The sequence below is a fragment of the Oncorhynchus tshawytscha genome, linkage group LG19 (genome assembly GCF_018296145.1).
Source record: "Oncorhynchus tshawytscha isolate Ot180627B linkage group LG19, Otsh_v2.0, whole genome shotgun sequence".
NCBI classification, from domain to species: Eukaryota; Metazoa; Chordata; class Actinopteri; order Salmoniformes; family Salmonidae; genus Oncorhynchus; species Oncorhynchus tshawytscha.
Genome location: NC_056447.1, coordinates 15,438,114 through 15,452,357, shown reverse-complemented (window position 1 = coordinate 15,452,357; position 14,244 = coordinate 15,438,114). Strand labels below are relative to the sequence as shown.

General features: G+C 39.7%; 1 protein-coding gene across 1 annotated transcript in view; it reads left to right on the top strand.

Annotated features, from left to right (window-relative positions):
* The window catches only part of brsk2a (BR serine/threonine kinase 2a), a 512,190-nt gene that overhangs the window by 399,061 nt on the left and 98,885 nt on the right, over positions 1-14,244 (top strand). The window contains exons 6-8 of the mRNA XM_042302009.1: positions 1,009-1,042; positions 3,077-3,145; positions 4,701-4,847. Of these exons, the coding sequence (XP_042157943.1) occupies positions 1,009-1,042; positions 3,077-3,145; positions 4,701-4,847 (250 nt within the window). The remainder of the gene's footprint in view (positions 1-1,008; positions 1,043-3,076; positions 3,146-4,700; positions 4,848-14,244) is intronic.

The window sequence follows — 14,244 nt, the reverse complement described above, 5'->3', positions numbered from 1 at the left end:
TGGGAACCATATTTAGGCAGCCATATTCTTTGAGTGTTTCGTCGGTGATTGTTCCTGTCTTTGTGTTAGTTGTCACCAGATAGGCTGTATAGGTTTTCACGGTCCGTTTATTGTTGTTTTGTATTATCGTGTGTCATTCTTCATTAAAGATGTATCGAACTAACCATGCTGCATTTTGGTCCGACTCTCCTTCGACGGAAGAAAACCGTAACAGCTCTGCAATCTATTATATGGTGACATCATAATAGAAATGTCTGATGCAATTCCAATTGACTTGCTGATGAAAGATAGTGTCTGGAAAATCACTTGTTTCATCTTTCACAATCACATACTACCTGGGGTAATAACAAAGTGAAATCAAGGTAAAATGTAAAAAAGCAGCAAGCTGAATTACAAGTACAACAAAATTGAAAGGTGTCAAGAATGGTTTCTGTTGGTTGTAATTTGTGTGAGTGTTTATGCGTAAGCCATCATATAAGTGAGGTTACAACCCTGCAAAGTGCAGACTGTACAATCCAAATGGGAATGCTGTGTAAACGGTAGGGTAGCCTAGTGGTTAGAGTGTTGGTTCAAACCCCTGAGCTGACAAGGTACAAATCTGTCATTCTGCCTCTGAACAGGCAGTTAACCCACTGTTCCTAGGCCGTCATTGAAAATAAGAATTTGTTCTTAACTGACTCGCCTAGTTAAATAAAGGTAAATAATTTTAAAAAACTCACAGTAAAGACTTAATGATGAAAGAACAATCCTGTAAAATCAATTGTTTCTTCTTCAAAATCACATACTACGTTGGATGATAACAGAGTGAAAGCGATGGATGTTCCAAATGACACCCTATTCAATATATATGGTGGGGAATTACTTTGGACCAGAACTGTCTCTAAACAACAGTAGTGCACTATATACGGAATAAAGTTTTTATGCACTGTTTTTGAGTAGGAATTTTTTGCATTGATGTTGCCACGTAGAATTTTGCCAATAAATGTTGTTTTCTGTGTCTCTTCACAGATCTCCACACTATGCATGCCCAGAGGTTATAAGGGTGAGTATGTATTAGTTTACTCTTCAAGGGCACGATTCAGTCCTAGCAACTGTATGCCTTTCCTATGAATGCCTTTCCCACGCACTTCTCAGTAGTTGGCATTCAGACTTACCTTATGCAGGTGCTCGTGCTGAATAAATTGAATTCAACCATTGGAAAACCTTCCAACATGCTGACCAACAGATTTTCTCATGGAGTTTTCATTCAATAGGGTTTTCTTGACAGACTCACTAGAATATTCTATAGAAACAGTTCAGAATATTAGGGATCAATGAAAGAAAACGTGTAAATACATGCATATTGTATTTGTGTCCTATTCAGCGCCAATTGGTAGATTTAAAAATACTCTGATCTTGTATATTATTTACGGTTGGGAAAGTATTTATGAATAATAGTTTTTTTAAGTTTGGAGAGCCGCTACGCACAGAATATGTTGGTGAATCAAGAATACATTGGTTTGATTCATCCTGAAAGTTGCCTTATTCAATTGTTCAATCTATTTGGGGCTCCCGAGTGGCGCACCGGTCTAAGGCACTGCATCTCAGTGCTTGAGGCATCACTACAGACACTCTGGATTGAATCCAGGCTGTATCACAACCGACTGTGATTGGGAGTCCCATAGGGCGGCTCACAATTGGCCCAGCGTCGTCCGGGTTTGGCCGGTGTAGGCCGTCATTGTAAATAAGAATTTGTTCTTAACTGACTTGCCTAGTTAAATAAAGGTTCAATAAAAAAATAAAACCAAATTAAAAAATATTTGAAGGTGAGAGAAGTGTACAACAGGGGTTGCGCTAGCCTAATATGATCCCCTTTTGCTAGGGATCCTCAGGAACAACCACATGAACGTGACAGAGGAAAGAAAGGTAAACTGACAATGTAATGGAATGTTGCAAAATGTAAGGAACCAACACTAAAGTGACAGTTATAAAATGTAGGCTGTGTGGGTAGCTGACTGTGGCTACTGATAGTGATAAATACAGTGATAAGTCTGGTCACATTCTAGAAATCATAAATAAACTTGGTAGGTTTGGCGCTATACTGTCATTTGCGTATGGCTACAGAAGCCTATGGCTTGGGTCTTCAAATTTCACCCCTGCGAGTTATAAGGCCAGCATGTAATAAAATGCCCTATCGAAAAGCTGATATGTTGATATGCTTCCATTTGCTGACATATGACTGGTTTCACATTTCTCTCCAGCGAAAGGTAAAATAGATCTAAAACAATAATCATATACATTTACAATCCCCTTATCCAAACAGCATACTACACTCAACAAAAATATAAACACAACATGTAAAGTGTAGGACCCATGTTTCATGAGCTGAAGTAAAAAATCCCAGAAATGTTCCGTACGCACAAAAAGCTTCTCTCAAATTTTGTGCGCACATTTTTTACATCCCTATTAGTGACCATTTCTCCTTTGCCAATATAATCCATCCCACCTTACAGGTGTGGCATATCAAGAAGTTGATTAAACAGCATGCTCATTACACAAGTGCACCTTGTGCTGGGGACAATACAATTGTTTTATTTCAATTGGCTTATATGAACTGAGTAAACTCAGTAAAATAAAATAAAAATGCATGTTTCGTTTATATGTTTTTTCAGTATAATTTACCTAGCTCATATCAATAGCTCTTATTAATTTGTAAATTACAGTGCACGGAGAATTGTGTCATTTCTATCTGAAAAAATAAAGTAGACGTTCCATTTGAAACTGACAGGTTGCTTGACCTTATTCATTGTTTCATCACGAGTAACGGTGGTGGAATTATGAGGGATTTAAATCAAGGTCACCTCCACCACACCTTCTTTTGTTTGATCTCCACCCCAAACAAATAACAGGTGCTATTCTCATGCTTAAGAATACATGTAGAGAGAAAAGTGCATAAAAAGGGAATTACATTCCCTTAACTCGGAATTACCCCAAATGAGGTTGATCCATGATCCTCCTCTGAGATATTAGCCTTCACTTAAAAATTCCTATATTTCTCTTAATTTTTTCTCTCTCTTTGTCTTTCTCTCTCTCTTAGGGGGAGAAGTATGACGGCAGAAAAGCAGATGTGTGGAGCTGTGGGGTCATCCTCTTTGCCCTATTGGTGGTGAGTGTCAACTTTCACCCTTTGAATTGAATAAACTATTAATCCCACAAGGGGAAATTGGATTTGCCACCAGCAAGAGACGTACAGAAACAATATGCGCTTGCATACATCAGAGTGCACTGCTGGCTGCTTCAACAAGCACAACGCATGACTTGGATTACTAGCTAATGGATTACTAATGGAATTGACTAAAATCCTGACCCCAACCTTAGATATACTAGCGCAACAACAATATCATCTGAGCACTTTGGTCTTTTCTTGCCTGACCATATGTAACAGTATAACTTTAAACCGTCCCCTCGCCCATACCCGGGCGCGAACCAGGGACCCTCTGTACACATCAACAACAGTCACCCACAAAGCATCGTTACCCATCACTCCACAAAAGCCATGGGGAACCACTACTTCAAGGTCTCAGAGCAAGTGACGTCACCAATTGAAATGCTAGTAGCGCGCACCACCGCTAACTAGCTAGCCGTTTCACATCCGTTACACATAGGGACTACATTGTTTGGCCACAGTTAGCCTCCCATTCTCTCCCTGTGTTTTGGCTATAATATAGAAGGCCCTGCAGCCTGGTGCCTTATTTCATAATCTAGGACTGTAGTTTCTCCACGTCCCTCCACTATGAATAATGGATACAGCCACACAGACACTCTGCTTACTGAAATAAATACTAACTCAGACGGACTGTTTTTTGGCCACAGACCACTGTGTGTGTGTGCGTGCGTGTGCATGCATATGTGTTGGTGGGTTGGTGTTCGTGTTCGTGTGTGTGCGTGCATGCACATTCATGCATGTGTTACACCAGGCCACTTAAACAAAGAACGACAAGTGCCGATGCAACTTCTAAGTCCCGTTCTCTTTCTATTCACATATGATTTGGTTTGTCATTATCTTTATCAATTTCTTTACTTTCCACCTTCCAAACAAAGTTTATTTCCATTTGTTTGAGTGTAAATGAATGCTCTCTCTCTCCTGTCGAGCTGTGCTTAATCTGGGCTCCCTCTGTCCTGTTGCTGGCTAGCAGAGCACCATTTGTTGGATTGGATGAGACACTCATTCCCCTGCAGTTAATTTGTTACACAAGTCTTCCCTATCTCTGTCTTTCTCTCTCTCCTTCCTTCCTTCTCTCTCTCGTATTCTTGATGTTCCTGTTGTATATCAAACAACCACATCTGCAGGGTGTCAGTCCATCTTGATAAACGGTTGTGAGTGTTAAAGTAGGGAGGTGGAAAGAGAGAGAAGGCAGAGTAATTATTAACACTGCAGCCCTCTTCTCTGTTTACCCGTTTATTATTTATTTAGCATCACGTTGGAGGGCAAATCTCACTAATTGAAGTGTTGCTGCATCATGTCAGAAACTCAGTTGTTTTTGTTTTTGTCTTTTTATTTTATTTCCTTGCCATCGCTTGATCTTTTGATGAACTCTCAGCCATGGTGTTCCAAGTTAACACGTTTGGTCTGATGGCAACTTTACCTCATAACTTAGCCACCCTCTACTTCCCTCTTTCCCCTGTCTCTCCCCCTACCCCCTTTCTGGTCTCCCTCTCAGGGTGCCCTTCCATTTGATGATGACAATCTGAGGAACCTGCTGGAGAAGGTGAAGCTAGGAGTGTTCCATATGCCCCACTTCATACCCCCAGACTGTCAGAACCTCCTCCGGGGCATGATCGAGGTAGACGCCACCAAACGGCTAACGGTCAGTTAAATGCTTGGTTGTTTAAACACGGGCTCAGAGAGATTTTTTTGCTTTGGCCTAATGATTTTGCTGTCACAATAGGTCAGCAACCTTACACAACGAACATGGGATTAGCACAGCATCAGGTGCAAAGCCATTTTTTTTTTTACCTTAATTTTACTAGGCAAGTCAGTTAAGAACAAATTCTTATTTTCAATGACGGCCTAGGAACAGTGGGTTAACTGCCTGTTCAAGGGCAGAACGACAGATTTTGTACATTGTCAGCTTGGGGATTTGAACTTGCAACCTTTCAGTTACTAGTCCAATGCTCTAACCACTAGGTTACACTGCCGCCCCAATTTCAAGGGTTACAGGCATTTCTTCCTCTCAAGGCCCCCACACCGGCCCATTTTTCCCCCTTGAAACCCCCACTATTAAATAATGGCTATTCTGGGCCAAAAAAGCTAACAAACTATTTTAACAGCCCACTTGGCTTAAGAGGGACCAGCCCATCTGGCATTTTCCAGAACTACCCTATGGCCAGTCTGTACCTGAGTGGTTAGCTGCCTTGATTAAGGGCACAGTGATATTGAATGGTACCTGGGAACAGGGACCAGTAGCCCTCTGGTTGTCAGTTCAGTTCCTGCTATTTTTCAGCCCAGGGCTTGAAGCAGCAATCACCCCGGCTATTGTTCCACCTCTCTAACCTCTAGGCTACCCTTCCACCCCACGCTTGGCTCGGAGGGAAACATGATGCCAGTAGTCGTTCACTAAATTTGCTAATACAACCTTCATTCTGCCAAGCAAACCTTCTTTATAGTCATGCAGTTCCACATCTGTACTTGTGAATATGCAAATTGACCAATAAATTGACCCAGTAATTGACCCATAAACTAGGACTATACATTATTTAAGCAGGGTTCATACAGACGTTGGCAAGTCAAATTCAAGGACTTTCACCACATAATTGTCCTTTTCAAGGACCTCAACCTCAATATCATTTATATAATTCTACAGGTTAAAAAAAACGGGTTATTTTGGGGGGAATGGATTTCTATGGAAATCCAAGTTGAAGCCAACATTAGATCCACCCATGGTTTTACCGCAACAGAGTAGCTCAAGACTGAATTGAAGCGGTGGAAAACAAACTAAATCTCTCAAAAACAGATATCAAATTAAATCACAGATAATTAAAAGAGAGCAGGAGAACTTATAAATTGGCTACAATAATTTAATATAAGGACTTTTCAAGCACCAAATTGAGGAAATGTCTGATTTTCAAGATAGGCCTATTCCAGTGCTTGAATTTCTGAGCTAATAATTCAAGTTTAATTAGGCTACTTCAAGCCCCTGGTATTGTTTAAAATTGCGTATGTAACATGGAAAACAAAATGCATTTATCATGTTATTTCATTGCCAGGTCATATTGTGAATAAGCCCACTACGCTATGTAATTTGTTGTCATTGTATGCCGAATAATTTATAGGAATAGCGTTGAGTGTTGCACAATAGTATATCCTACACACTTGTACACAGCAGACTCGATGTCCAATCCCAGGCACAAAAACATATGAAAACACGAACCCATTATCTTAATGCTTTATCTGTTAAATCTAACTAGACCCTGCTGTAAATTAAGCAGACACCAACTGATGATCAATATCAATTCACTCTGAGTGTACAAAACATTAAGGATACTTTCCTACTATTGAGTTGCACCACCCCCCCTTTCCCTCAGAACAGCCTCAATTCATTGGGGCATGGACTCTACAAGGTGTTGAAAGTGTTCCATAGGAATTCTGGCCAGTGTTGACTCCAGTGCTTCCCACAGTTGTGTCAAGTTGGCTGGATGTCCTTTGGGTGGTTAACCATTCTTGATACACAAGGGGAAATATTGAGTGTGAAAAACCCACTAGCATAGCAGTTCTTGACACAAACCAGTGTGCCTGGCACCTTCTACTGTCATTGCACAAGGCGTGACCCAAATGCAGACAAAGGAGGCAGATGGTTGGAATCTTACAATGTTTATTAAATCTTTCTGCCCCAGAAAGACACCGGTGAAAATAAGCGACACCTGGAGGGGGTGGAGACAATCACAAGGACAGCTGTAACAGATCAGGGTGTGGCAGCTACCATACCCCATTCAAAGGCACTTAAATATTTTATCTTGCCCATTCACCCTCTGAATGGCACACATACACAGTCATTGTCTCAATTGTCTCAAGGCTTAAAAATCATTCCTTAACCTGTCTTTTACCCTTCGTCTACACTGATTGAAGTGGATTTAACAATTGACATCATTAAGGGATCGTAGCTTTCACCTGGATTCACCTGGTCAGTCTATGTAATGGAAAGAGCTGGTGTCCTTAAGGTTTTGTACACTCAGTGCAGGTTTTGAATCTCCCCTTATATCTTAATGTAATGACATTACTTTTTTGGGGAGATTACTATCAATAACTCATCAACAGCTGTAACAAGTTGTCCAGCGTAGGAAATCCTCAATGGAATTCTTTCCGAAGGGACTGTACATACGGTATGCCACAATAGAAACCACAAGAAAATAAGGTACTTGCTTTGATAGGAACGCACACATGTCCAAAGTTATTATTTGTAATGAAAACAGCAATTAAGGCAATGCGAGCACCAGCCAGAAAATGTGCCATGGGGAAAAATATCTGCATACTTGATCTGAGGAAACACTGCTGAAGTGTCTGGGCTCTCATAAAAGTGAGAAGTTTGTCCCGCTCAGTAAAGCCTCAAACATAAATTGTCTATGGGCTACTTCTATGTCAATTAATGAGGCTGAACACACCTCAAGTCAAACTGTTGTTAGAAAATAAAAAACATTGTAGAACTTGTTAGAGAAAAATTTGTTGAAACATAGCCCATAGATAATTAGCAGGCAGTGTGTTTTGGTTTGAGGGTTCATCTGGTTAACTGTCCTGTTGCGTAAAAATCACATTTTGGAACAGTGCGTGCATTCTGTCATCACACGCATAACAACATGTGTGCTGGGAGCAACATTTAGAGATAGTTGGAACTCGCACGTGAACAGGTTAAATATACAAAAAAATGATATAATAATAGTATACTTCAAATATGAAACTCTTCTAGTTTGTCTTAAGTATACTATAAATATACTATCATTACACTTCAACACACTTATTAAAAGTGTACTTTATATTAATTATTTTTTATTTTAGTATACTATAAATATGCTATCATATGCCTTCAATACACTTATTTACAGTCTTTTAGTATTATAGTCTTTGATTGAAGATCAGTGTTAAATTCAAAACTCCCTACCATCATATCTAGGATAATATGACACCAATCTCAATGAAAACATCTTGATTGGAGGTACACAACACATTTCTTGCTTATTTCTACCTACCTTTATTTCTACCTAGCTCAATTCTAGACATTGGATTAAAACTAGTTCATAAAGTGACCATTGCCGGATTGACTACATCTGTAGGTGCAACAGTTTTTATTAAATGTATCATTTTATCGCTCCCACGTGCACATTCCTGTCAGTTAAGTTAAGAAACAACAATGTGCTACCTTTTTGTTGCGTTTATGACAATGCTAACATCTTTTTTTCAGCATAATCTCAGAGTTCTAATACCAGGTTGGTTGCTCAGCAACAACACAGTTGCTTGCGCCATGATGCCAGTCATAAGAAGTGAATCAACAAATGCAAACATATATTTTGATTAGCTAGGTAGCCAACTAGCTAACATTACATAGCTAACATTAGCTTGCGTCTACAGTCCATCAGGTCGGAAGTCATCATGCGTAAACTGTTGATCTAAACACTTCTAAACAAACACGTGTAATCGGAGCACAAACAAATATTCACAAATAAACTAGTAATCGTCCTTGGCTGCTATGATAACCAATTAACTTTTAACTAAGTAATCTTTGCCAAAGTATGATTCTAATGTTTGCTAACATGTATTGCATGGCAAGTTCATCTGCCACAAAAGATCATACATTCTTACACAAAACGTATCTAGTAAGTTATGTTAAGTTTAAAACAACCTAACTTTCGGAAACTTCCACTCTACTCATGTTCATTCGTATTGCACCGGCCAAGCTATGGTAAGATGTGGTAGTTAGAAATCAGACAGTTAGGACAAACACTGCGCTATATTTCCTCAAAGAGCAACCAAGACCACACAAACCATAGCAGAGAAAACAAATTTTTTGTTAAGAAACAGTAAGCTTCCACATATAGTAAAGGGTTGAATCCCAAACACACATGTAAACAGAGCAACAGTTCATGCATGCTAAGCTAGCATCAATTTACCAGACTCGACTGACAGGATAATATATATATTTCACCTTTATTTAACCAGGTAAGCTAGTTGAGAACAAGTTCTCATTTACAACTACGACCAGGCCAAGATAAAGCAAAGCAGTGTGACAGAAACAACAACACACATGGAATAAACAAGAGTACAGTCAGTTACACAATAGAAAAAAAGTCTATATACAGTGTGTGCAAAAAGCATGAGGAGGTAAGGCAGTAAATAGGCCATAGTATCAAAGTAATTAGACTATATCAGATTAACACTGGAGTGATAGATGAGCAGATGATGATGAGCAGATGATGGTGTGTAAGTAGTGATACTGGTGTGCAAAAGAGCAGCAAAGAAAATAAAAACAATATGGGGATGAGGTAGGTAGATTGTGTGGGCTATTCACAGATGGACTATGTACAGCTGCAGCGATCGGTTAGCTGCTCAGATAGCTGATGTTTAAAGTTTGTGAGGGAAATAAAAGTCTCCACCTTCAGCGATTTTTGCAATTTGTTCCAGTCACTGGCAGCAGAGAACTGGAAGGAAAGTCGGCCAAAGGAGGTGTTGGCTTTGGGGATGACCAGTGAGATATACCTGCTGGAGCGCGTGCTATGGATGGGTGTTGTTATCGTGACCAGTGAGCTGAGATAAGGCAGAGCTTTACCTAGCATAGACCTGTAGATGACCTGGAGCCAGTGGGTCTGGCGACGAATATGTAGCGAGGGCCAACCGACTAGAGCATACAGGTTGTAGTGGTGGGTGGTATAAGGCGCTTTGGTAACTAAACGGATGGCACTGTGATAGACTACATCCAATTTGCTGAGTAGATTATTGGAAGCTATTTTGTAGATGACATCGCCGAAGTCGAGGATCGGTAGGATAGTCAGTTTTACTAGGGTGAGTTTGGTGGCGTGAGTGAAGGAGGCTTTGTTGTGAAGTAGAAAGCTGATTCTAGATTTGATTTTGGATTGGAGATGTTTGATATGAGTCTGGAAGGAGAGTTTACAGTCTAGCCAGACACCTAGGTATTTGTAGTTGTCCATGTATTCTAGGTCAGAACCGTCCAGAGTAGTGATGCTAGTCGCACAGTACTGTCTTTTATCGATGGCTGTTATGATATCGTTTAGTACTTTGAGTGTTCCAGAGGTGCACCCTTGACCAGCTCGGAAACCGGATTGCACAGCGGAGAAGGTACGGTGGGATTCGAAATGGTCAGTGATCTGTTTATTAACTTGGCTTTCAAAGACTTTAGAAAGGCCGGGCAGGATGGATATAGATCTGTAACAGTTTGGGTCTAGAGTGTCACCCCCTTTGAAGAGGGTTCTCAGACGAAACGAAAGAGAGGTTGAACAGACTGGTAACAGGGGTTGCAACAATGGCGGTGGATAATTTTAGAAAGAGAGATCAAACGTGTAGAATAAATTCCAGCTCCAGCACAAACTCTTTCTCTGCTGTCTTGTCATTTTTATAATCCAAATTTGTGCTGACTGATCAACACATTGTCAAGTTATTTTCAGTATGTTCACAGAAAATCTGAAGTCGCCATGCAAAAGTGAAACTTATTCAGGGGGCTGCACATGGTACAACAACAATATCACTCAGAACCACTGCTTGCAAGACAGTCTGTGTGCCAGTCTGGTCTCATAGACTCGACGTAACATGGTAAACATAAAGCTGGGGCACTGATTTTAGTATAATGTGTTAGGTTTGGTATGATATGATATGGTTACGTAAGACAGAAGGTTACTTAAAACATTTTCCTGCAGTCAAGTGACCAAATTACCCTCTAGTGTGCACAAGACAATAATCCAAAACACACAATCAAGTCTACATGAAAATGTCTAAAAAGCAACAAATTTGAAGTTTTGGATGGCTAGTCAAAGTCCAGACCTAATCCCAATTGAGATGTTGTGGCAGGACTTGAAATGAGCAGTTCATGCTTGAAAACCCACGAACGTCGCAGTTTTAAAGCAGTTCTGCATACAAGAGTGGGCCAGAAGTCCTCCACAGCGATGTGACAGACTGATCAACAACTACAACAAGCATTTGGTTGCAGTCATTGCAGCTAAAAGGTGGCACAACCAGTTATTGAGTATTACGGGGAAATTACTGTACTTTTCCACACAGGGAATTGGGTGTTGCATAACTTTGTTAGTTATGTAAATAAAATATGTATACATTTCTTTTGTTATTTGTAAACTCAGGTTCCAAATATCTATTATTAGGTTTTGGTTGAAGAGCCGATAACATTCAAATATATGCAAAAATAGAGAATATCAGGGGGCAAATACATTTTCACGGCACCGTATGTCACTGTATATAATTTGGCTGTATATATTTTTAGATATAGGCCTATTGTAAATGTGTTTAATTGTTGCATTGCAATCTTTCTTTCTAAAGTAACATACAAGTGCTAAAATAACTTTCATCTACATACTATTTTGACCGAGGCAATGAACTGTCCATGGATTAGCATAGCAATTGATATAACAGGACCATATTTGAGCTTAATTCAAAATTACACAGGTAAATTAACAGTTACAGAAATCAGGGATGCAGACGGACACAGTATCTCAGATAGAGAGAGCCTAACACACCACCATTTTTATGCTGGGCACCTTCTTACCAAAAAAGGATGTTATTATGATATATATTTTTCAATTAAATACTTTGCTAAAATAAAAGTTTAAGGAAGAACAGGCATGCACCACATTACTACAAGACAAACCAGCAAATGTGTGTTCATTTAATTTCAAAAAGCATGAACAGGTAGCATAATGGGATAATGTCTTATTATGAAGTGTGAAGAATCCAATTCTTTACCTTGTATGCAGTACAAATCACGTTATTGTGGAAGCACCTCCTTTAAGAGTATGAACTAGGCTGTTTGAGAAGGTTTGAATCCTAAGCAACATACATCGTACTTCAAATTTATTATTTTTCAGTATACGATATGTTCACTATCATTAAACTTAAACACACTCATTCAAAATGTACTTCAATTTCAAACGCTTTACTTGTAATTTAGTATATTCATTCAAGATATACCTGGAGCTGTTTTTAAGTTGACACGTTGATTTTTCTTCATGAAACTTGTGAGTAATCAATTACACTATAAGTATACAGTGCCTTGCAAAAGTATTCATACCCCTTGTATTTCTTCAAATGTTATTGTGTTGCAAAGTGGGATAACTTTATTTAATTGTCATTTGTTGTCAACAATGAACTCAAAATACTTGTAATGTCAAAGATTACGATGATTATGATTAATACAATTTGGTAATTACAATACTGTTGTTGCATAATTATTCAGCCCCTTTGTTTAGGCAAGCCTAAATTAGTTCAGGAGTAAAATCTGGCTTAACAAATCACATAATATGTTACATGGACTCTGTGTGAAATAATAAGGGCTGACATTATTTTTGAAAGACTAACCCTTCCTCTGTCCCCAATACATAAAACATCGGTAAGGGAGCCTTTTGAAAGCTTTATAATGTCACAGCAGATTTCCTCCTCTTCGTCTGAAGAGGAGTAAGAATCGGACCAAGATGCGGCGTGGTAAGTGTTCTTCATGTTAATGGAAAACTGAACACTACAAAGTGACAACCGTGACGCTAATGCACCACTGTGCTAAGAAGTAACATAACATAGATAATCACCCACAACCCACAATGACAAAACAGGCTACCTACAGTGCCTTGCGAAAGTATTCGGCCCCCTTGAACTTTGCGACCTTTTGCCACATTTCAGGCTTCAAACATAAAGATATAAAACTGTATTTTTTTGTGAAGAATCAACAACAAGTGGGACACAATCATGAAGTGGAATGACATTTATTGGATATTTCAAACTTTTTTAACAAATCAAAAACTGAAAAATTGGGCGTGCAAAATTATTCAGCCCCTTTACTTTCAGTGCAGCAAACTCTCTCCAGAAGTTCAGTGAGGATCTCTGAATGATCCAATGTTGACCTAAATGACTAATGATGATAAATACAATCCACTTGTGTGTAATCAAGTCTCCGTATAAATACACCTGCACTGTGATAGTCTCGGAGGTCCGTTAAAAGCGCAGAGAGCATCATGAAGAACAAGGAACACACCAGGCAGGTCTGAGATACTGTTGTGAAGAAGTTTAAAGCTGGATTTGGATACAAAAAGATTTCCCAAGCTTTAAACATCCCAAGGAGCACTGTGCAAGCAATAATATTGAAATGGAAGGGTATCAGACCACTGCAAATCTACCAAGACCTGGCCGTCCCTCTAAACTTTCAGCTCATACAAGGAGAAGACTGATCAGAGATGCAGCCAAGAGGCCCATGATCACTCTGGATGAACTGCAGAGATCTACAGCTGAGGTGGGAGACTCTGTCCATAGGACAACAATCAGTCGTATATTGCACAAATCTGGCCTTTATGGAAGAGTGGCAAGAAGAAAGCCATTTCTTAAAGATATCCATAAAAAGTGTTGTTTAAAGTTTGCCACAAGCCACCTGGGAGACACACCAAACATGTGGAAGAAGGTGCTCTGGTCAGATGAAACCAAAATTGAACTTTTTGGCAACAATGCAAAACGTTATGTTTGGCGTAAAAGCAACACAGCTCATCACCCTGAACACACCATCCCCACTGTCAAACATGGTGGTGGCAGCATCATGGTTTGGGCCTGCTTTTCTTCAGCAGGGACAGGGAAGATGGTTAAAATTGATGGGAAGATGGATGGAGCCAAATACAGGACCATTCTGGAAGAAAACCTGATGGAGTCTGCAAAAGACCTGAGACTGGGACGGAGATTTGTCTTCCAACAAGACAATGATCCAAAACATAAAGCAAAATCTACAATGGAATGGTTCAAAAATAAACATATCCAGGTGTTAGAATGGCCAAGTCAAAGTCCAGACCTGAATCCAATCGAGAATCAGTGGAAAGAACTGAAAACTGCTGTTCACAAATGCTCTCCATCCAACCTCACTGAGCTTGAGCTGTTTTGCAAGGAGGAATGGGAAAGAATTTCAGTCTCTCAATGTGCAAAACTGATAGAGACATACCCCAAGCGACTTACAGCTGTAATCGCAGCAAAAGGTGGCGCTACAAAGTATTAACTTAAGGGGGCTG